The following is a 24475-nucleotide window of genomic DNA, read 5'->3' as shown; positions in this document are numbered from 1 at the left end:
AAAACAAAAACAAAAAAAAATGGTGGGTTATGGTTGCATGGTTGGTGAGTGGCTGTCAAAGTTTCTACTCGCCTTTTTCCTTAAGTAGTTTGATGTCAGCTGGCGGCGGTCCATATCTGGAATGAGATGGCAGAGGAAGCTATAGGGGCGGATACAATTAATATTTGGACTGAGATATGAAGAGTTGGGTGGATTATGGGCCAAATCCAGGCAAATGAAATGATCTCAGAATGCCAACTTGGTCAGCATGGACAATATGGGCGGATGGGCCGGTTTGCTTGTTCCACCGCTCTGTGACAACTTTATAACTCTAAGTATAGTTCACTCAAGTACTTACCCTCTAAATATGGCCAAACAAATTAAAACATGCAAGTAAACACCAGAGGTTTGGAGATGTTTCCTCGTTGTGCACGAAGCCATAAATTGAGGAAGCCAGTCAAGCAACATTACCTTGGGAGCCAGTTACTGATTGTACCTTGTAATGATCCAAATCCAAAGAAAAGCTACTTAGACTGGGTCTCAGTCCACTGGGCCTTAGAACGGAGATGAGGAAGAACTTTTTCAGTCAGAGAGTGGTGAAGGTGTGGAATTCTCTGCCTCAGAAGGCAGTGGAGGCCAGTTCGTTGGATGCTTTCAAGAGAGAGCTGGATAGAGCTCTTAAGGATAGCGGAGTGAGGGGGTATGGGGAGAAGGCAGGAACGGGGTACTGATTGAGAGTGATCAGCCATGATCGCATTGAATGGCGGTGCTGGCTCGAAGGGCTGAATGGCCTACTCCTGCACCTATTGTCTATTGTCTATTGTCTATTGTATTGATGATCAAATTGACCTGGTTTTCATAATTTAAGATCTTTAATGTCAGTCTTGTTTTCAATCAACTACTCCTGTTTACTCTTGCTTTCATTGGAAATGTTAATTATTAAACCATGTTTTACTCATGAATTCATGGATGTGACCCATGGATATTGTACAGAGCCTTCTCAACTGCAACCATTTTTCTTTTGATCGGATAACCTTATGCGAGGCCAGTTGCCATGGGAACTTCTTGTCAGTAGCCGCTGAGGAAAATCATTCAAATTAAATAAGATTATGTTTTTGTTGCAAAACTGTCGGAAGGCGAGGCTTTTCACGGGAGTAGTTGGTTTTTTTTGTTGAGAAAAAGAGCATTTCAATTAGGTCAGACCTGGGTTGCGAGATGGTGTTTCGTTCCCAGCTCGTGAGATGCTTTTCACGGGTAATGTACCTGTCTAATCTGTTAATCATGTGTTTTCATGGAAATCAATTGTCCAAAGCGGACGAGATGAGGCCTCTTAATGGATTCTAAGAGTACACGTCTGCCAATGACAAGAGCTGTCACGATATTTTTGGTGGTGGTTTCCTGGCAACTTTAGACTTAGCAACCGAAATTAAGCCTGTCATTAAAAGGAAATGCGGCGTTCACAAGCTTACAAATCAAAACATTTTCAAAACGGCTGCAGTGTGATTGTGAAAGGTCTATCCATTCATTCCCAGGCTGCTACAGGTATTTAATTTTAAATGATACCAATATCTGAAATGAAGTCAATCGGTAGAAATTGTACATCAATCAATGAATGCGTGACAATTAATGTAGCTTTAATCGATGTGAAATATTTGAGAGAGACAAATCAATTTAACAATTCAAAATGCTTTGGACAGACCAAGTCTGAGTTACCTGATGAGGGAAATGCTTGTACAAAATAAATAGTTTTATGTTTGTTCAAAGAGAGGGATCACAAAAAGTTTGATATATACTGGAGCTTTAAAGGAAACTAAAGTCCTATTGCATTTTAAATCAGAAGATAGCATTTCAACGAAAGTAGATTTGGTGTTTGAAGTTTAAACATGTTTGGGTTTTGTTGTTCTTTGAGACCATCGTATCATTTTGGCAGACGGTTTCTAAACTATACTCTCTGTTGCTACAAGTCCCATTTGATTTGTGTTTCTGCGTTGCTTTATACAAGTTAGGGGAAAGAGACTTTGATCGTAAAATCAGACGCTTTGGAATCTTTTGAAAAGAGATTGCAATGTATCACAAACAAAAGGTAATCTCACCAGAACAGGATTAAAGGGAGGCTTTCTGTGTGGGCTGAGGCTGGACAAACGTCAGCTACATTATCGTGTCTGCTAAGTTGTTTTAAAAGTTGAGGTTGTTCGTCAATGAACTACAAAGCTCTGTGCGATACCCCCTTCCCTTCCAGGACGGTATCCCGTGAAAGAACTTCTCAAGTTTCTGCTTCATTTTAAACAAAGTACTACAGGTTTTGATGCTAAATGTTATGTACAGATGAGCTCAGTTTCTCACCTGGAATAAGAACAAGGCTATTCTACCTCCATTTTATTCATTTATGGGAGATGCTTTTCTGAAGGAGGGCAGCGCAATGCTAGGGCGGCAGGGTGGCGCAGCGGTAGAGTTGCTGCCTCATAGCGCCAGAGACCCGGGTTCGATCCTGACTACAGTGCTGACTGTACGGAGACTATACCTTCTCCCCGTGCCCGCGTGGGTTTTCTCCGGGTGCTCCAGTTTCCTTCCACATTCCAAAGACGTGCAGGTTATTATAGGATTATAGGAAGGATGTCGACAAAATGGAGAGGGTGCAGAGGAGATTTACTAGAATGTTGCCTGGGTTTCAGCACTTAAGCTACAGAGAGAGGTTGAACAGGTTGGGTCTTTATTCTTTCGAGCATAGAAGGTTGAGGGGGGACTTGATAGAGGTTTTAAAAAATTTAAGAGGGACGGACAGAGTTGACGTGGGTAGGCTTTTCCCTTTGAGAGTGGGGAAGATTCCAACAAGGGGACATAGCTTCAGAATTGAGGGACAAAGGTTTAGGGGTAACATGAGGGGTAACTTCTTTACTCAGAGGGTGGTGGCTGTATGGAATGGGCTTCCGGTGGAAATGGTGGAGGCAGGCTTGATTTTATTATTTAAGAGTAAATTGGATAGGTATATGGATAAGAGGGGATTAGAGGGTTATGGTCTGAGAGCAGGTAGATGAGACTAGGTCAGAGAGAGTGGTCGGCGTGGACTGGTAGGGCCGAACGGGCCTGTTTCCGTGCTGTAATTGTTATATGGTTATATGGTTATAGGTTTGTCGGTTAATTGGCTTCTGCAAATTGTCCCCAGTGTGTCAGATAGAACCAGTGTGCGGGGCGATTGCCGGTCGGTGTAGACTGGGTGGGCCGAAGGGCCTGTTTCCATGCTGTATCTCCAAACTAAAAAGGGCAGGAAATAAAAGAGAGGGAAATCAGTGGAAGATGGAGCCTTAAATAGCAATAAATGCAAGGTGATGAAAGCAGGGAATGGAGAGAATGATTATCTTCATCTCCCTCCCCCTATCCCCCCCCTATCCCCCCCCCCCGTCTTTCCTATCATTATCCTACCCCCCCCCCCCCCCCCATCTTCCTCCTGCCCCTTCCACCTATGTCCCTCCCTCTGGCATTATATTTCACTCTTCTTCTCCTTATCGGCATGCTTTTGCCTTCTTATCTCTGTCTCTTTTAGTCCTCCTTTTCTTACCCTTGGCTCCATATCATCACTCTCTTTTGGCCACCCATCTACAAATCAAGAAAACCCCTCACCTGCACTCTACCTGTCACTTGCCAGGTTTTATCCCGCCCCCATCTCTCTTCCCCACCTTTCACACACACCCCCCACTTCCCCTGCCCCCCTACAATCAGTATGAAGAAGTGTCGCGCCCAGAAACATCACGTATCCATGTCCTCCAGAGATGCTGCCCAACGTGCTGAGTTATTCCAGCACTTCTGCACACGATTCCAGCATCTGCAGTTTAGTTTTAGTATAGATTTAGAGATACAGGGCGGAAACAGGCCCTTCGGCCCACCGGGTCCTTGCCGACCAGCAATCCCCGCACATTAACACTATCCTACACACTGGGGACAATTTTTACATTTACCAAGCCAATGTATCTACATACCTGTCCGTCTTTGGAAACCGAAGATCTCGGAGAAAACCCAAGCGTTCACGGGGAGAACGTGCAAACTCCGTACAGACGGCGCCCGTAGTCGTGATCGAACCCGGGTCTCTGGCGCTGCAAACGCTGTAAGGCAACGACTCTACCGCTGAGCCTGCTTCCTCGTGTCTAAAATTAAATCAATTCGCGACCAGCAAATAAACTGAATACGGTATAATACCCGGGAGCAAAAAGAAATCCCTAATTCATCAGAATAATAAGTACAAAGTTGAAAGGAGATTTGTGGGGTAAGTTTGTTACGCAGAGAGTGGTGGGCGTCTGCTACACACTGTGGTGTGAGTGGTTGACACGATAGTGGTATTGAATAGGCTTTTTAGAAAGGCACATGACTATGGATTGATATGGACCACGTACAGGCTGAGGAGATTAGTTGAATTTGGCATCGTGTTCGGCATGAAAAATGTGGGCAGAAGGGCCTGTTCCTGTGCTGTATTAATCTATGTTCTATGTGCTATGAACAATATGCACTTAATACATTTGTAGTCTTTCCCGACGCAGTTAATATAACTTCATTGTGATCAACTTCGGTGGTCAGGCAGAGTCCAAGGAGACCAATGAGCGTTTGTGGAGAAAATTACAGATTAAAATTAATGGTTCAATGGTACTTTATTTTCACATGTACTCTAGGTGCAATGAGATTCGTTTTATGCATACACTTCAATAAAAATCTGTAAGTAAACTCAGTCATAGCTAGCATTGGAAGCACCATTTTATTTACTTCATACCAAGGTTATGCAGACATTTCCCTTTTGACAAAGTAAACGCTATCTCTTTATTTTGACTTCACCTCAGGTCCCTCCTGTTCAAACCCCTCCCCCGCTGTCTTATAAAAAGGCATCTTGCGCTGCGCTCTCCAACACAATCGGCCTTAACATGCTCTGCAATCTCCAGCTCTTCTTTCAAACTTCGGCTCATGTGGAAATGAGGAAGTTCGGCCTGGGCAGTGGGCTGCTGCAGATATCCAGAGCAGCCCACCAGAACATCACCACCGTGGTGGGACCTCCAGTGGCATCGAGGGCCACTGTCCCTCTGCTGCTCCTCCTGGCACTGCTTTGCATTTTCATCAAGCTCTCTCAAAAGAAGTCGACTTTGCCAGGTAAATGGGATCGCGTGTTCCTGTGTGTGTGTGTGTGTGTGTGCGTGTGTGTGTGCGTGTGTGCGTGCGTGTGTGCGTGTGTGTGTGTGTGCGTGCGTGCGTGCGTGCGTGCGTGCGTGCTTGTGCGTGCGTGCGTGTGGGTGTGTGTGTGAATGTGTGTGCGTGTGCGTGTGTGTGTGTGTGTGTGTGTGTGTGAATGTGTGTGTGTGCGTGCGTGCTTTTTTATCTTTTTTTCACTTTTAATTTCCAGTTTCCGTGAACCTTGTTGCGTGTTGTGACTGTTGGCAGACCAATCTCCCTCCGGGGATGAATAGAGTTCCATCGTATCGTATCGTATCGTGTGAGTGAGTGAGAGTGAGAGAGAGAGAGAAAGAGAGAGAGAGATAACCAGAAGAGCAACCTCTCCCGTGTTCCTAACTGTGTGATATCTTTAAGCAGGTCCTTCTTTCTGTCTGGGCATTGGACCGCTCGTCTCTTATGGTAGATTTTTGTGCATGGGAATTGGCAGTGCGTGCAATTACTACAATGCAAAGTATGGCGAGATAGTGAGAGTGTGGATCCATGGTGAGGAAACACTTATTATTAGCAGGTAAATCCGTTTGACAATTTGCAGAAACCCAATAGTTTGTTGAATACTAAAAAGGCACAAGGCGCTGGAGTAACGCAGCGGGTCAGGCAGCATCTCTGGGGAACGTGGGTAGACGAAGGGTCTGGTTTGGGGTCAGGAGCTTTCTTCAGACACCTCACGCGCCATTCAACCCTTCAATTCCAACCTACATCCCAGACGTCTCACTACAAGGTGGTGCAGCGGCAGAGTTGCTGCCTTACAGCGTCAGAGACCCGGGTTTGATCCTGACTACCGGTGTTGTCTGTACAGAGTTTGTACGTTCTCCCTGTGACCGTGTGGCTTTCCTCCCACATTCCAAAGACGTGCAGACCTGTAGGTTAATTGGCTCCTGTCAATTGTCCCTGGTGTGTTAGGGTAGAACTAGTATGCGGGTAATCGATCACTGGTTGGCACAGACCCGACGTGCTGATCGGCCTAAACACGCGCCCTCCAACACTCCAATCCCAGCACTTTGTGTCTTTTTTTGTAAACCAGTATCTGCAGGTCCTTGTTTCTCTAGTTTGTTCAACAAATACTCTATGTGTCAGATTAACTGCACGGACATTGAAGGAGATAACGTTTCTCTCCCTTATGTTAAAGTTAAATAGGCATTTGTTTGTTTTGTGGCAACGACCAGGTTGCCATAAAGACATTGCGCAGGCTCCCTTTCTCCTGAAGATCCTCTGATCCAGCCGTCTTGTTTATAATTAAACCTACGCAGGTATTGTGCTGCAAGGTTTTGAGCTTGGAGACTGTCATCAGTGACTCAGACTGGCACTAGTGGCCAGAGTTAGACAGTCGGGCTGTCAGCCAACTTTCTTTCAATTCTGACTTCTCTGTTCAGATCCTCTGCTGTGAACCATGTGATGAAGAAAGGTCACTATATCGCCAGGTTTGGCAACAAACATGCTCTTCAGTGCATTGGCATGAATGAGAATGGCATTATTTTCAACAATAATCCTTCCATCTGGAAACAGACCCGTCCGTATTTTGCCAAAGGTAAGGAAGTTTTGCCAGCTAGTTGTAAAGTGTGAGTTCAGTCGCGGATGGCAGAGTGACACGATGGTAGAGTTGCTGCCTCACAGCGCCAGAGATCGGGTTCGGTCCTGACCACGGGTGCTTATCTGGATGGAGTTTTACCTTCTCCCCGTGACCTGCGTGGGCTTTCCCCAGGTGCTCCGGTTTCCTCCCGCACTCCAAAGACGTACAGGTTTGTAGGTTAATTGGCTTCGGTAAAAATTGTAAACTGTCCCTAGTGCGTGGGACAGTGCTAGTGTGCGGGGATCGCTTGTCAGTGAGGATGCGGTGGGCCGAAGGGCCTGTTTCAGTGCTGTATCTCTAAACTAAAAAAATAAAACGAAACTGTCTGTCCCAGCCATGAATTTGCAAGGCTGCGCTGTATTAAACGGCTGCACTTTTTCCCAAACACTCTAGCACTCAATTAAAGCTTCAGTATAATATACACAAAATTCTGCAGCCGTATTGTTTAGCAGTTGCTTTAGTAATGCATAGGTCTGGATTAACAATCCAGAATCCAGTAAAAGATCAAATGAGACTGTGACAATCTGAAAATTGAACCTATTTGAAGAATATATGGGGGGGGGGGGAGGTTTAAACTAAATAACCAGAATTATTCAAATAACCATGAAGCTTTGAACTGGTAAAAGCTTACTAGTTCTTTAGCACTTCATTCTTCGATTGGAAACAACTGGAATATTAACGATAACAAAGCTATTCATGAAGTTCCCCTGCCATTGGGCCAATGAATGAAGACCATTAAGTGACGACAATGTTAGAGATCTTTGACTGTGAAGAGTACATTAACAAAATAGTTCATGACATAGTGGTTTTATATTAATTTAACGTGACAAAAGCCTAAAAAAACCCTCTTCTCTGTATGTTGTCGATAAATTAAAATCTCACCCTCCATACAATGAGAAAAATATCTGCAATTATATTAACAATAGATTCAGTAATAGGTTTATTTACGTTAATAATAATAATAATATTCCATGTGCCATGGTCATGAAGCTTTAAATGTTTGGACTCTTAATCCACGAGGTTACTGACTTTGCTGAAGTATTGAATGGGAGGAGCGATGTCTTTAAAGCAAAGTTTTGAGTCAATAAAAATCTTTTATATGAATTTTATTTCCCACCTCCAATATATGGATTCTGGTGGAAAAGAAATCAAGTCATGAAAGGATTTAAGGTCAGATTTTAAATTTCATAAGTCAGAAAATTTATATAATCAAAGATGGGTTGGACACGTTAGAGGCAGGAAACATGTTCCCAATGTTGGGGGAGTCCAGAACCAGGGGCCACAGTTTAAGAATAAGGGGTAGGCCATTTAGAACGGAGATGAGGAAAAACTTTTTCAGTCAGAGAGTTGTAAATCTGTGGAATTCTCTGCCTCAGAAGGCAGTGGAGGCCAATTCTCTGAATGCATTCAAGAGAGAGCTGGATAGAGCTCTTAAGGATAGTGGAGTCAGGGGGTATGGGGAGAAGGTAGGAACGGGGTACTGATTGAGAATGATCAGCCATGATCACATTGAATGGCGGTGCGGGCTCGAAGGGCCGAATGGCCTCCTCCTGCACCTATTGTCTATTGTCTATTGTCTATAAATGGAAGTGTGAAGTAGACAATGCAAGTAAAATTATACAGGATTTTTTTTAATTTTTACTTGGAATTTGTTTTCATCGTTTGGAATTAATATTGTATTATCCGTATATCTGATAGTTGAACAGCTTTACGTTTTTACTACTGCAATGTCAAGAGTGTTTAATTGTCATCTGAACACCAGAATGATTAAATCCTTACTTGCTAAAGCTTTATAGGCCCATTAATGAAAGAGCACATTGATAAATATATAAGGATCAATAATACAATAAATTAATAATCAACAATACCAGGTAACCAGTTCATAATAGAGCACAACGGAAGTCCATAGTGTAACCAAAACAAAGTGTATGGAGGGCCATAGTTGCTGATGTGAGTGCAGTTTTCAAGAGCCTGATGGTTGTTGAGAAGAAGCTGTCCTTGAACCTGATGAGACCGTTTTCAGGCTCCTGTACCTCCTTCCCAATGTGGTAGCGATAGAAAAGCATTGCAAGAGTGGTGTGTGTCCTTGATTATCAAATTATATTTGTTACACTTTAGACTTTAGAGATACAGTTTGCAAACAGGCCCTTCGGCCCACTGAGTCCATGCCGACCTGTGATCACCCCATACACTAGCACTATCCTATGTACTAGGGACAATTAACAATTTACAGAAGACACTTTAACCTACAAACCTCTACGTCTTTGGAGTGTGGGAGGAAACCGGAGCACCCGGAGAAAACCCAGACGGTCACAGGGAGAATGTACAATCTCCGTACAGACAGCACCTGTGGTCAGGATTGAACCCGTGTCTCTGGTGCTGTAAGGCAGCAACTCTACCGCTGCGCCACCGTGCCGCCCTAAATCTCTGCATTATAATTTTTGCTCATTTCGCAGAGTGCTTATTAAAGATTAAAGTTTAAATAATATTCCATTTAATTCTGCTGCCGATCTACTGCTGTGCGATTTAAGTTACGGCCAAAGGCTGCAATACTTTCAGTCCAAGTTTGAGTGGGTCACCAAGAAGCCAGAGAGTGGCTGATCCGCTACCCAACACAAGGATGTACGAGACTCGCCCTAACAATGACCGACGGCAGGAGGGGATGGTGGGCAGTGGGCATGGTTTCCGCAGCCTTGCATCTTGCTCTGTCCACCTAAGGTGCACCCTGAGAGGAGGCATTGAGCATTTGTCAACGATAAACTCTGCCGCTGTTTACTTCTTTGTGGTTTAGATCATGTCATAAATGATAGGAGCAGAATTAGGCCGTTCAGCCCATCAAGTTAAACTCCGCCATTCGATCGTGGCTGATCTATCTCTCCCTCCTAACCCCATTCTCCTGCCTTCTCCCCCCATAACCTCTGACATAGAAACATAGAAAATAGGGGCAGGAGGAAGCCATTCGGCCCTTCGAGCCAGGGCGCCAATCATTGTGATCATGGCTGATCATCCACAATCAGTGACCTGTGCCTGCCTTCTCCCCATATCCATAGGAAAGAAAACTGCAGATGCTGGTTTAAATCGAAGGTAGACACAAAATGCCTGAGTAACTCAGTGGGTCAGGCAACATCTCTGGAGAGAAGGAATGGGAGATGTTTCGGGTCGAGACCCTTCTTCAGACAGAAGAAAGGTCTCGACCCAAAACGTCACCCATTCCTTCTCTCCAGAGATACTGCCTGACCCGTTGAGTTACTCCAGCATTTTGTGTCTACCTTCTCCCCACATCCCTTGATTCCGCTAGACCCTAGAGCTACACATGTACTAATCAAGACTCCAAGTTTACTTTGAAAGTCCATGGAATAATGATAACTTCCTTTGCAAGTCAGGCACCAAATCATCACAAATCAAGCCTCTTGCTTTCCCAAGGGGGACCTATTAGCATCAACCAGTTCCACTGTTCCCATCCTTGCCTCCCTTCATTATCACCTCTTCCCCGGCCAACAATGGACCATTGTGGGTTCCACCCTTCCTTGGTCATCTGTTGCCGGCCCTGCTTTGCTCTGGACTTTTCTTACCCCTAGTTGGCTACTTTCAATCTGAAGAAGGTTTCCCGTTTCAAAACGTTGTCCTTCCAGTATTGATTTTGCAGGATTGGAAGCTCTTATTTAACGGAATGTTTTCATTGCACATAGAAACATAGAACCATAGAAAATAGGTGCAGGGGTAGACTTTTCAGCCCTGCGAGCCAGCACCGCCATTCAATATGATCATGGCTGATCATCCAAAATCAGTACCCCTTCCCAGCTTTCTCCCCATATCCCTTGATTCCGTTAGCCCGAAGAGCTCTATCTAACTCTCTCTTGAAAACATCCAGTGAATTGGCCTCCGCTGCCTTCTGTGGCAGAGAATTCCACAGATTCACAACTCTTCGGATGAAAACGTTTTTCCTCATTTCAGTCCTAAATGGCCTACCCCTTACTCTTAAACTGTGACCCCCCCCCCCCCCCCTGGTTCTGGACTCTCCCAACATCGAGAACATTTTTCCTGCATCTAGTCTGTCCAACCCCTTAATAATTTTACATGTTTCTAAGACCCCCTCTCATCCTTCTAAATTCCGGTGAATATAAAAGCCCAGTCGATCCATCCACGCCTGAATTTAAACTGGATGTGTTTGCTGTACAGTCACTGTACGCACTATGAGACTTGGTGTGAGCGGTCTGTGTATCTATTTCAGCCCTGACTGGCCCTGGTCTGCGGAAGACGCTGGGTGCCAGTGTGGAGTCTACCCGCAGTCACCTGGAGAAGCTGCTGGGAGAGAACCAGACTACTGCCTGTGTGGACATTTTGCTGTTCCTCAGAGCCATAACCCTGGACATCGCCAACAGGCTGTTCCTCCGCGTACCTCTGCACGGTAATCCCTATCTTTGTCCTGCCTAATGCAATCGCCTCAGGCCCAGACAGTCTGTAGCAGGGTCAATAGACAATAGACAATAGACAATAGGTGCAGGAGGAGTCCATTCGGCCCTTCGTGCCAGCACCGCCATTCAATGTGATCATGGCTGATCATTCTCAATCAGTACCCCGTTCCTGCCTTCTCCCCATACCCCCCTGACTCCGCTATCCTTAAGAGTTCCATCTAGCTCTCTCTTGAATGCATTCAGAGAATTGGCCTCCACTGCCTTCTGAGGCAGAGAATTCCACAGATTCACAACTCTCTGACTGAAAAAGTTTTTCCTCATCTCAGTTCTAAATGGCCTACCCCTTATTCTTAAACTGTGGCCCCTTGTTCTGGACTCCCCCAACATTGGGAACATGTTTCCTGCCTCTAACGTGTCCAACCCCTTAATAATCTTATACGTTTCGATAAGATCCCCTCTCATCCTTCTAAATTCCAGTGTATACAAGCCTAGTCGCTCCAGTCTTTCAATTAATGCATTTAATTAAAATTTAAGTACAAAAGTCAACAGTTGTAATTGTCATATACACCGGAAATGGAACAATGAAATTCTCACTGGCGGCAGCTTTACATAAGTTCATAAGTTCTAGGAGCAGAATTAGGCCATTCGGCCCATCGAGTCTACTCCACCATTCTATCATGGCTGATCTGTCTTTCCCTCTCAACCCCATTCTCCTGCCATCTCCTGATAAACCCTAACACCCTTACTCTATCAAGAATCTATCCATCTCTGCCCTAAAAATATCCACAGCAGTCCGTGGCAATGAATTCCGGACCTTTTACAGACCCATTAATGCAATAACACAGATAAATATATAATAATACTCATACATTCAAGTAATAACAGTGACACTAGGCAGGGGTAATAGTGTAATACTGGTAACTATTCTGGCAGTGAAGTTTAAAATGGCGTATTAATCAAAAGCACGAGCAATTAAACCCCTCTGTGTTATTTTAATTCATCCATTCATAAACTAATTTGAATTATTGATTAAAGTTTTGTTCAGTACAAACGGTGCGGAGATTCATTTCACACCAATGTCGAGAGGAGGGAGAGTCTAGGACCAGAGGCCACAGCCACAGAATAAAAGGACGTACCTTTAGTAAGGAGACGAGAAGGGATTTATTTTGTCAGAGGGTGGTGAATCTGCAGAATTCATTGCCACAGAAGGCTGTGGAGGCCAAGTCAATGGATATTTTTAAGGCAGATTCTTGATTAGTACAGATGGGCTACCTTATGGGGTGAAGGCAGGAGAATGGGGTTGAGAAGAAAAGATAAATCAGCCATGATTGAATGGCGGAGTAGACTTAATGGGCTGAATGGCCCTATTCTGCTCCTAGCACTTATGAAGTTATGATCCTGATGCACCTTAATCCAAGGATAAAAATTGAAAAAGTTGAACAGTGTGGAATGTTAGCAAGCAGATTCCGATCCGAGCTCAGTATTTTTCTCTTTCTGGGGAGAAACCAATTTGTAGCCTTTAGCCTAGACTTGCATGCTGAGGATAGACACAAAATGGTGGAGTAACTCAACGGGACAGGCAGCATCTCTGGAGAGAAAGAATGGGTGACGTTTCGGGTCGAGACCCTTCTTCGGACTGGTGCTGTGGCGTGGGACTGGGGAGGGGGGTTGAGGGGGTGGAGGGGGTGGCATGGATTCCTAAACCGGGCAAGCAGCGTTCACACAGCTCGGGTGACTTGACCGTCCGTGGACAAGGGAAGCGGAGAGCTGACGCGCCGGTTTATTTTGCAGAGGGAGAAATTGTGGCCAAAATCCAGAAGTACTTTGACACGTGGCAGACACTCCTGCTGAAACCAGACATCTTCTTCAAGTTCAAGTGGCTGTACAAGAAGTATGAGGAGGCCGCGTGAGTACAATTACTTCCTGGACGCAAGGTCCAGCTTCCGTTGCAAGTGAGGTAACGTTGGAGCACAGTGGAGGGAGGGAATGCCAGGGACTCGTTGAGGGAAAAATGAGACGGGATTTGTATTTGCTCTTCGTGGGCACGTAACGTGCAAGGTTCAATGGGTGAACTCTCCCTGTGGGTGGCACTGGCCCTGTGGGTGGGGCTCACCCTAAGGGTGGCACTAGCTCCTCTAGGTGGCACTGGCCCTTTGGGTGACACTGGCCGTGTGGGTGGGGCTCACCCTATGGGTGGCACTAGCTCCTGTGGGTGGCACTGGCCCTGTGGGTGGCACTGCCCGTGTGGGTGGGGCTCACCCTAGGCAGGGGCTCACCCTATGGGTGGCACTGGCTCCTGTGGGTGGCACTGGCCCTGTGGGTGCCACTGCCTCTGTGGGTGCCACTGCTCCTGTGGGTGGCACTGGCCGTGTGGGTGGGGCTCACCCTATGGGTGGCACCAGGTCCTGTGGATGGCACTGGCCCTGTGGGTGTGGCTCACCCTATGGGTGGCACTAGCTCCTGTGGGTGGCACTGGCCCTGTGGGTGAGGCTCCCTAGGCAGGGGGCACACCCTATGGGTGGCACTGGCCCTGTGGGTGGGGCTCACCCCACGGGTGGTACAAGCCCAGTGGGAGGGACCTGCTCTGCAAATGGACGCAGCCATATTACAGTACCCACAACACTTCTTTCAATCATATTTTACACGTCAACAATCGTTGTGAAGGGATCCAGTTTATAGGCAGCAATCCTTTTGAATGTTAGAACAGGTTTTTACTTGCGTTTATTTTAGCTTAGTTTAGAGATACAGTCAGGAGCAGGTCCTTCGGCCCATCGAGTCCATACTGACCATCTAACACCCGCCCACACGAGTTTTATGTTGTCACTCTTTCTCATCCACTCTCTCCATTGGGGGTAATGTACAAGTAACCTACAATTCACAATAGGGGTAAACTACCGATTAACCTACAAACCCGCACGTCTTTGGGATGTGGGAGGAAACCAGAGGGAGAACATGCAAACTCCACACAGGCTGCACCCGGAGTCGGGATTGAACCTGGGTCCCAGGCAGGCTCTGTGGGGTGTGAGGAGCCGCAAGGACTCGTCTTCCTCCAGTCCCGGTCTCGTCAGGCTCACAGTCACGATGCTCTGTGTGTGGTCACATTTCAGCCGTGAGTTGCAGGATGCAGTGGAAGAGCTGCTCCTGAAGAAGCAGCAGGAGCTGAGAGAGGCTGAGAAACTGCAGGACATCACCGACTTTGCCACCGAACTGATCTTTGCTCAGGTGAGTTGCCCTCACAGTTAACGCTCCACTAACTATTGACTTGCCAAGGAAACAGGCCCTTCGGCCCACCGAGTCCACGCCGCTCACACTAGTCCCATGTTATCTCACTCTCTCATCTGCTCCGTACACATTAGGGGCAATTTACTCAGACCAAATAACCTACAAACCCTGGGATGGCAGATTGATCCCTGGGATGGCAGGACTTTCATATGAAGAAAGACTGGATAGACTAGGCTTATACTCACTGGAATTTAGAAGACTGAGGGGGGATCTTATTGAAACATATAAAATTCTTAAGGGGTTGGAGAGGCTAGATGCGGGAAGATTGTTCCCGATGTTGGGGAAGTCCAGAACCAAGGGTCACAGCTTAAGGATAAGGGGGAAGTCTTTTAGGACCGAGATGAGAAAACATTTCTTCACACAGAGAGTGGTGAGTCTGTGGAATTCTCTGCCACAGAAGGTAGTTGGGGCCAGTTCATTGGCTATATTTAAGAGGGAGTTAGATGTGGCCCTTGTGGCTAAAGGGATCAGGGGGTATGGAGAGAAGGCAGGTACAGGCTACTGAGCTGGATGATCAGCCATGATCATATTGAATGGCGGTGCAGGCTCGAAGGGCCGAATAGCCTACTCCTGCACCTATTTTCTATGTTTCTATGTTTCAAACCCACACGGCTTTGGGATGTGGGAGGAAACCGGTGCACCCGGGGGAAACCCACGCGGCCACAGGAAGAACGTGCAAACTCCACACAGACAGCGCCCAAGGTCAGGGCCGAACCCGGGTGCTCTGGCGCCATGGGACGGCAGCTCTACCAGTTGCGCCACCGTGCCACCTCCTCCCGTAGATCTGTCGTGTGTGGTGAATGCAATGTTGGCATTGGGTCTGCCGGCGCTGAACTAACTTGTCTTTTTCTGCTGTCTGTGCAGACACACGGGGAGCTGACTGCAGACAATGTCAGGCAGAGCATGCTGGAGATTCTGATAGCGGGGCCCGACACGATGTCTGTCACCATCTACTTCATGCTAATGCTCATCGCACAGCACCCCGAGGTGGAGAAGGAGATAGTGGAAGAGATCCACGCAGTCACAGGTACGAGGCAGGGGGAGACGAGGCAGAGAGGATAAACCAGTGTCCACTCTCATCATTAAACTACCTTGCTACTTGGATCCAAACTCTGAGATTGGCTTTGTGAAAAGCAATCGAGCAATCAAGCAATCAGCAGGAAGCAAATCTAAGCTATTGGCTTTCGTTTAGAAATACAGCGTGAAAACAGGCTCACCAAGTCTAAGTCGACCATTAATCTACCTATGCGCATAAGTCCTTTGGGGATCTTATAGAGACATATAAAATTATAAAAGGACTGGACAAGCTAGATGCAGGAAAAATGTTCCCAATGTCGGGGGAGTCCAGAACCAGGGGCCACACAGTCTTAGAATAAAGGGGAGGCCATTTAAAACTGAGGTGAGAAGGAACTTTTTCACCCAGAGAGTTGTGAATTTGTAGAATTCTCTGCCACAGAGGGCAGTGGAGGCCAAATCACTGGATGGATTTAAGAGAGAGTTAGATAGAGCTCTGGGGGCTAGTGGAATCAAGGGATATGGGGAGAAGGCAGGCACGGGTTACTGATTGTGGATGATCAGCCATGATCACAATAAATGGCGCTGCTGGCTCAAAGGGCTGAATGGCCTCATCCTGCACCTATTTTCTATGTTTCTGTTTCTATGAGTCATAGAGTCACACTGCACGGAAACAGGCCCTTCGGCCCAACTTGCCAATGCCCCATCTACACTAGTCCAACCTGACCGTGCTTGGTCAATATCCCTCTAAACCTCTCCTATCCAGGTACCTGTCCAAATGTCTTATAGATTCTAAGTTTCTAGTTCTACGTTATCACAATGTTGCATCCACTTCGTGCACACTAGGGGCAATATATTGGTAAAAGACTCTGAGGTCAGTTAACCTACAAACCCGCACGTCTTTGGGATGTGGGAGGAAACCGTAGCACCCGGAGGAAACCCACGCAGTCTCAGGGAGAACGTGCAATCTCCTCACATTGACAGCGCCCAAGGTCAGGTTCGAAATCGGGTCTCTGGTGCTGTGAGGCAGCAGCTCTACCAGTTGTGCCACCTCATCCAGTAGACTACTACCAAGACTACCGATCAGATGCCGACTAAATTATACCCCGTCCCTCTTCGTCTCCAGGGGAACGGGAGGTGCAGAACAGCGACCTGCAGCAGCTGAAGACGCTGGAGAATTTCATCAACGAGAGCATGAGGTATCAGCCTGTGGTGGATATTACCATGCGCAAGGCACTGAAAGATGACGTGATCGAAGGCTTCCTGGTGAAGAAAGGTACCAACATCATCCTTAACCTGGGCCGCATGCACAAGGACCAATTCTTTCTCAAGCCAAACGAGTTCAGCCTAGAAAACTTTGCCCAGAACGTGAGTATCTCCACTTGTACCTTGCACCTCTCATTCCATAAGATCATAAGAGATAGGAGCAGAATTAGGCCATTCGGCCCATCAAGTCTACTCTGCCATTCAATCATGCCTCCTGCCTTCTCCCCATAACCTCTGACTTCCGTACTAATCAAGAAATTGTCTATCTCTGCCAATTGTAACTTATATTGTTTTATTATTATTAGTATTATGCTTTGTTCATTCCATTTGTGTCAATATAAAGGCAACATTCAATGCACGTGGTCACATTTAATGCTGGAGTAACTCAGCGGGTCAGGCAGCATCTCTGGAGAGAAGGAATAGGTGACGTTTCAGGTCGAGACCCTACGTCAGGTTTTAGGAAGGCGTTGATGTCATATCATATCATATCATATATATACAGCCGGAAACAGGCCTTTTCGGCCCACCAAGTCCGTGCCGCCCAATGATCCCCGCACACTAACACTATCCTACACCCACTAGGGACAATTTTTACATTTACCCAGCCAATTAACCTACATACCTGGAATTATACATTGGAATAAAAATCAATTCATTCAAATTCTTTTTTAAAACTGCATCACTTATTAAAATTATACTATTCAAAATGTGTTATTGAATTATACTATTCAAAACTATTATACATGTGTTGACATGTTCTGCTTGTGGCCATTGTCCCTTCGTCAGATGATGCTTATCATATCATATCATATATATACAGCCGGAAATAGGCCTTTTCGGCCCACCAAGTCCGTGCCGCCCAGCGATCCCCGTACATTAACACTATCCTACACCCACTAGGGACAATTTTTACATTTACCCAGCCAATTAACCTACATACCTGTACGTTGATTTAGTTGATTTAGTTTAGAGATACAGCACGGAAACAGACCCTCCCAGTTGGGTGTGTGTGGTGAAGAAAGCTCACTATTCACAGGTTAAGGACTGACGTTCGCTCCAGTGGAGATGAAGGGCTACCTGTGACCCAGGTACATCTCTCTTAACTCTCAACTTTCAAATGGGTTGCATTTAGGTGCACATTTTTAATTGCTTTTGTATCATATCCAAATTCCAAAAATCAACACTTAATAAAATAAAATTTGCTGGAAACATTTGTTCCGATGAAAAGTCTTCAAGCTGAAACATTGCACCTTTCCACAGATGCTGCCCAACCCATGGTGTATTTCCAGCATTTTCCATTTTATTTCATATTTCATATTTGCAGCATCTGCAGTTGCTATTTGATTTTTTTTTTTAAATGTTTAAATAATGTGCTATTGTGGCTATTGTTCCTACGTCAGATGATGCTTAGTTGATTTAGTTTAGAGATACAGCGCAGAAACAGGCCCTTCGGCCCACCGAGTCCGTGCCGCCCAGCGAGCATCCCATACACTAACTCGCACTATCCGACACACTCTAGGGACAGTTTACAATTTTACTGAAGCCAATTAACCAGCAAACCTGTACGTCTTTAGAGTGTGTGAGGAAACCTGAGCACTCAGAGAAAACCCACGCAGTCACAGGGAGAACGTACAAACTCCATAAAGGCAGCATCCTTAGTCAGGATCGAACCCAGGTCTCTGGCACTGTGAGGCAGAACTCTAAAAAGACAGAGCAAAGAGGAAGGTACAAAGTGCAGAATATAAGGTGTCAGCAGAGTAGTGCATCAGCTCCAGAGACAAAGTCCAATGTCTGCAATGGGGCAGAGGTGAATCAGACGGTGCACTTTCATTGTGCTGCACCGCTCCGATGGAAGGAACATTTAGAAGCCTGATATCAGAGGAGAAGAAACTGTTCCTGAGGCTGCTGATGCCAGCTTCTCAGTCTCTGCTGGACGGGAGCAGAAAGAAGATGGAATGACCAGGGTGGGACGAGTCTTTGATTACATTGGCTGCTTTTCCAAAGTAGCATGAAGTACAGATGGAATCGATGGTGGGGCAATCTGCTTGGTGTGATGGACTGGGCTACATCTGCAACTCCGCAATTTCTTGGGCAGAGTTATTGCCAGACCAAGCTGTGATGCAACCCGACCATATGCTCTATGTGGCTCCATTCCCTACACATCCATATGCCCATTCGAAAATCTTTTAAATCCCACTGTCGCATCTCAAAGGACTGGACAAGCTAGATGCAGGAAAAATGTTCCCAATGTTGGGGCAGTCCAGAACCAGGGGCCACACACACAGTCTAAGATTAAAGGGGAGGCCATTTAAAACTGAGGTGAGAAGTTGTGAATTTGTGGAATTCTCTGCCACAGAGGGCAGTGGAGGCCAATCCACTGGATGAATTTAAAAGAGAGTTAGATAGACCTCTAGGGGCTAGTGGAATCAAGGGGTATGGGGAGAAGGCAGGCACGGGTTACTGATTGGGGATGATTAGCCATGATCACAATGAATGGCGGTGCTGGCTCGAAGGGCCAAGTGGCCTCCTCCTGCACCTATTTTCTATGTTTCTATGTTTCTATCTCCTTCCACCACCTCCCTTGGCAGTACGTTCCAGGCACCCACCACCCCCTGTGCAAAATAACCTTCCTTGCACATTTCCTTTTAAACCTTTAACTCTGAATTTAAAGCTATGCCCTCTAGCCTTTGACATGTTCATCCTTGGACAAAAGGTTCTGACCATCTGGCCTAGCTGCCTTTCTAATCAGATCTCCTCCTAATCTTCTCTGACACTCCAGAGAACTCAGGAACAAACCAGGTTTTACCCCCTAGATTGCCTGTAACTTGGCAGGAGAAGGCTTCAGAAGGCAGTGGAGGCCAATTCTCTGAATGCATTCAAGAGAGAGCTAGATAGAGCTCTTAAGGATAGCGGAGTCAGGGGTTATGGGGGAGAAGGCAGGAACGGGGTACTGATTGAGAATGATCAGCCATGATCACATTGAATGCCGAATGGCCTCCTCCTACACCTATTGTCTATTGTCTATTGTCTAAGGGAGCTGTACATTGCAAAAAATGGCAGCGCAGAGATTTGTACATTGTAAGTTGACATTTGCATCTTTTGAAAAACAAATCGGAGTGAATCTAGAAATCGAAAATTTCTTCGGCTTTTTCATCAAACTACAAAAACGTCTGCAGTCTCGATGGTGGCACGGAGCTGGTTTATATATGGCGCAGTGGTAGAGTTGCTGCCTCACGGCGCCAGAGACCCGGGTTCGATCCTGACCACGAGTGCTGTCTGTGCGGAGTTTGTACATTCTCCCTGTGAACACGTGGGTTTTCTCCGGGTGCTCCGGTTTCCTCCCACATCCTAAAGACATGCAGGTTTGTAGGTTAACTGGCTTCTATAAATTGTCCCTGGTTAGTATAACAGTAAAACTAAGTTTGGATCGCAGTAACAGGATCGTTCAGAGTCAGCATGGATTTACGAAGAGGAAATCGTGCTTGACTAATCTACTGGAATTTTTTGAGGATGTAACTAGGAAATTTGACAGGGGAGAGCCGGTGGATGTGGTGTACCTCGACTTTCAGAAAGCCTTCGACAAGGTCCCACATAGGAGATTGGTGGGCAAAATTAGAGCACATGGTATTGGAGGTAGGGTACTGACATGGATAGAAAGTTGGTTGACAGACAGAAAGCAAAGAGTGGGGATAAATGGGTCCCTTTCAGAATGGCAGGCAGTGACTAGTGGGGTACCGCAAGGCTCGGTGTTGGGACCGCAGCTATTTACAATATACATCACTGACTTGGATGAAGGGATTAAAAGTACCATTAGCAAATTTGCCGATGATACAAAGCTAGGTGGCAGTGTGAACTGTGAGGAAGATGCTATGAGGTTGCAGGGTGACTTGGACAGGTTGTGTGAGTGGGCGGATGCATGGCAGATACAGTTTAATGTAGATAAGTGCGAGGTTATCCACTTTGGTGGTAAGAATAGGAAGGCAGATTATTATCTGAATGGTGTCAAGTTAGGAAAGGGGGATGTACATCGTGATCTGGGTGTCTTAGTGCATTAGTCACTGAAAGGAAGCATGCAGGTACAGCAGGCAGTGAAGAAAGCCAATGGAATGTTGGCCTTCATAACAAGAGGAGTTGAGTATAGGAGCAAAGAGGTCCTTCTGCAGTTGTACAGGGCCCTAGTGAGACCGCACCTGGAGTACTGTGTGCAGTTTTGGTCTCCATATTTGAGGAAGGATATTCTTGCTATTGAGGGCGTGCAGCGTAGGTTTACTAGGTTAATTCCCGGAATGGCGGGACTGTCATATGTTGAAAGACTGGAGCGACTAGGTTTGTATACACTGGAATTTAGAAGGATGAGAGGGGATCTTATAAAAACGTATAAAATTATTAAGCGGTTGGACATGTTGGAGGCAGGAAACATGTTCCCAAAGTTGGGGGAGTCCAGAACCAGGGGCCACAGTTTAAGAATAAGGGGTAGGCCATTTAGAACAGAGATGAGGAAAAACTTTTTTAGTCAGAGAGTTGTAAATCTGTGGAATTCTCTGCCTCAGAGGACAGTGGAGGCCAATTCTCTGAATACATTCAAGAGAGAGCTAGATAGAGCTCTTAAGGATAGCGGAGTCAGGGGATATGGGGAGAAGGCAGGAATGGGGTATTGATTGAGAATGATCAGCCATGATCACATTGAATGGCGGTGCTGGCTCGAAGGGCAGAATGGCCTCCTCCTGCACCTATTGTCTATTGTCTATTGTCTATTGTCTAAGTGTAAAACTAACTATAAAACTAAGTGTAAAACTAAGTCTAAAAACTAAGTCTAAAACTAAGTGTAAAACTAAGTCTAGAAACTAAGTCTAGAAACTAAGTCTAAAACTAAGTCTAAAACTAAGTGTAAAACTAAGTGTAAAACTAAGTCTAAAACTAAGTCTAAAACTAAGCCAAAACCAAACTAATCTCTGTACGATGGTAAACATGGTAGCACTGATCTGGTTTAATCTCTGTACATACAATACAATACAATACAATACAATACAAACTTTATTGTCATTGTGCAGTGTACAAGTACAGAGACAACGAAATGCAGTTAGCATCTTAACCAGAGTGCATGCGATGGAATAGTAAAACATATAATATATACAGTAATTCAGTAGCGGTAGTGGAAATTCCGGTGAACGAGATCAGTCACTGATGGGAGGAGTGCCCGAGGGGGGGGTGGGGGGGGTGGCAGCAATCACCGAAGTGCAGAGTTAAGTAAGGTAACGACCGCAGGAAAGAAGCTGTTCCTGAACCTGCAGGTCCGGGAACGGAGAGACCTGTAGCTCCTCCCAGATGGGAGGAGGGTAAACAATCTGTGGTTGGGGTGAGAGCTGTCCTTGACGATGCAGCGCGCCCTTCGCAGACATCGCCTACTCTGGATAGACTCAATGGAGGGGAGTGAGGAACCGGTGATGCGTTGGGCAGTTATCACCACCCTCTGCAGTGCTTTCCGGTCGGAGACAGCAGTTGCCATACCATACTGTGATACAGTTAGTAAGGATGCTCTCGATAGTGCAGCGGTAGAAGTTCACCAGAATCTGAGGAGACAGATGGACCTTCTTTAGTCTCCTCAGGAAGAAGAGACGCTGGTGAGCCTTCTTGATCAGTGTTGAGGTATTGTGGGTCCAAGAGAGGTCATCAGAAATGTTGACACCCAAGAACCTGAAACTGGAAACACGCTCCACCTCCGTCCCGTTAATATGGATGGGGGTGTGCGTACCACCCCTAGTCCTTCTGTAGTCCACAATGAACTCCTTGGTCTTCTTGGTGTTAAGGACCAGGTTGTTGTTAGCGCACCACGTTGCAAGTAGTGCTTGTTAAAAATAATGCGCTGCCTCTGTCTCTTTGTGGACAAATGTAACACTGTTTACCAATTCTGTGTTTCCAGGTGCCACATCGTTACTTTCAGCCATTTGGCTGCGGTCCAAGGTCCTGTGTGGGGAAATATGTCGCCATGGTCATGATGAAAGGTATCCTGGTGACAATGTTGAAGCATTATACTGTGCACGCACACAATGGGAAAACCCCACACAACGTCAAGCACAACAACGACCTGTCCTTCCATCCCAACGAGGCACACGCACCTCTCCAGATGGTGTTCACTCTGAGGAAACACACAGAGGCCTAGGAGAGGGTGCCGGGGCAAGTGGAACACACACGAGCGTGACACAGAGCAAACTGAGGAAAGCCATCCCTAATGAAACTCTGCCACCTCCTCACAACGTTGACTCCAAACCACGATTAGAAATGCAGCCATCGTCTTTGCCTGTGAAGCTTAGATGTTAAGCGGTTATTTTTCAACATAAAAGTAATTTTCCTATGAATTTGTGTCTTTGCCCTTTTCCAATACATTCCGTCCTCGCTACCCATGGATTTGCTCTCTGCGGATTCACAAGATTAACCTCAAATGATTGTATCTATGTACAGGAAAATAACTGCAGATGCTGATACAAATCGAAGGTATCACAAAAGGATGGAGTAACTCAGCGGGTCAGGCAGCATCTGTGGAGAGAAGGAATGGGTGACGTTTCGGGTTGAGACCCTTCTTCAGACTGATGCCAGGGGGGTGGGGCGGTCCCGCTCCCCTTGACATCAGTCTGAAGAAGGGTCTCGACCCGAAACGTCACCCATTCCTTCTCTCCTGAGATGCTGCCTGACCCGCTGAGATGCTGCTTGACCCGCTGAGTTACCCCAGCATTGTGTGATAGTATCTATGTACACGTGCGTATACTAGGAACGAATCATTGTCTGGTTAATCGTGGCAGTCTGATCCCAAAACATCTGTGTCCATTTGCTACCTCCCTGCACTATTGGTCACACAGTTCCACTTTGTAGCTCTATCACCTGCAACCACTTGCAAGTTTGAATAGACATCAGCGAGCGAAATATCCTTTCCTGTTATGTGTTTAAATGTTTTTGTGTGTTTATGAATGTGTGTTAATGCTTTTGGAACATTATGGGGCATATTAGTATTATTTGCGAGGTGTTTGGACAGCAAAGAAGGGCGTCTTAGTCGAACCCATGTTTCTGTTATCTGTGGAAAGACTAAAATGTCAAACTCTCTCAGATAACGAGGGCTTGGGTGTACACTGAATATTGAGATGATTGGTGTGAATAAAAATGTAGTTAAATAAAAACGAAATGCTCTCAAACCTAGTTAGGAGATTTGAAAAAAAATATAGAGGGGAAAGTCATCTTTGGTAAACAGAACAAAATATCCTTAATAAGGGAAAGATATTTCAAGACGAGGATAAATTGCACTCTGTTGTCAGACCAGACTCGTGTATATCAGTCATTTTCAGGCCTGCATCGTGCAAACCACAGAATATATGCCTTTGTGCTCTGTCTCCATTGCAACAGGTGAGCATCACTTTCGAGCTTACGCTGAGATTGGGTTTCATATCATATCATATACATACAGCCGGAAACAGGCCTTTTCGGCCCTCCAAGTCCGTGCCGCCCAGCGATCCCCGCACATTAACACTATCCTACACCCACTAGGGACAATTTTTACATTTACCCAGCCAATTAACCTACATACCTGTACGTCTTTGGAGGTTTGAAATGCTTAAAATGGAACAAAAAACAAAATGGTTAATTATGAGGTGACTAAATATTTATTCATATTGCACAGAAATGTTGTGATCTCCTGTCTGCCCATTCTTGTCTTGTGCCTTTTATTTACATCTGGAGCCAGCTGGAGTGCAGTTCA

General features: G+C 45.9%; 1 protein-coding gene across 2 annotated transcripts; it reads left to right on the top strand.

Annotated features, from left to right (window-relative positions):
• Positions 1-1196: 1196 nt before the first annotated feature.
• On the top strand, positions 1197-23236 carry cyp19a1a (cytochrome P450, family 19, subfamily A, polypeptide 1a). 2 transcript variants are annotated; one of them, XM_078427373.1, is made up of 10 exons: positions 1197-1521; positions 4902-5106; positions 5545-5695; positions 6558-6712; positions 10986-11162; positions 12961-13075; positions 14277-14391; positions 15316-15478; positions 16592-16833; positions 22652-23236. In XM_078427373.1, the coding sequence occupies exons 2-10, from the start codon at positions 4932-4934 to the stop codon at positions 22889-22891; spliced, it is 1533 nt and encodes a 510-aa protein (XP_078283499.1). In that variant the 5' UTR covers positions 1197-1521; positions 4902-4931; the 3' UTR covers positions 22892-23236. The 2 variants fall into 2 exon arrangements, with proteins under 2 accessions (XP_078283499.1, XP_078283498.1); XM_078427372.1 differs by lacking the exon at positions 1197-1521 and having other exon boundaries at positions 4884-5106.
• Positions 23237-24475: the final 1239 nt, after the last annotated feature.

The sequence above is a fragment of the Rhinoraja longicauda genome, chromosome 33 (genome assembly GCF_053455715.1).
Source record: "Rhinoraja longicauda isolate Sanriku21f chromosome 33, sRhiLon1.1, whole genome shotgun sequence".
Lineage (NCBI taxonomy): Eukaryota > Metazoa > Chordata > Chondrichthyes > Rajiformes > Arhynchobatidae > Rhinoraja > Rhinoraja longicauda.
Note: the sequence above shows the minus strand (reverse complement) of the source record. Positions and strands in the feature narration are given on the sequence as shown.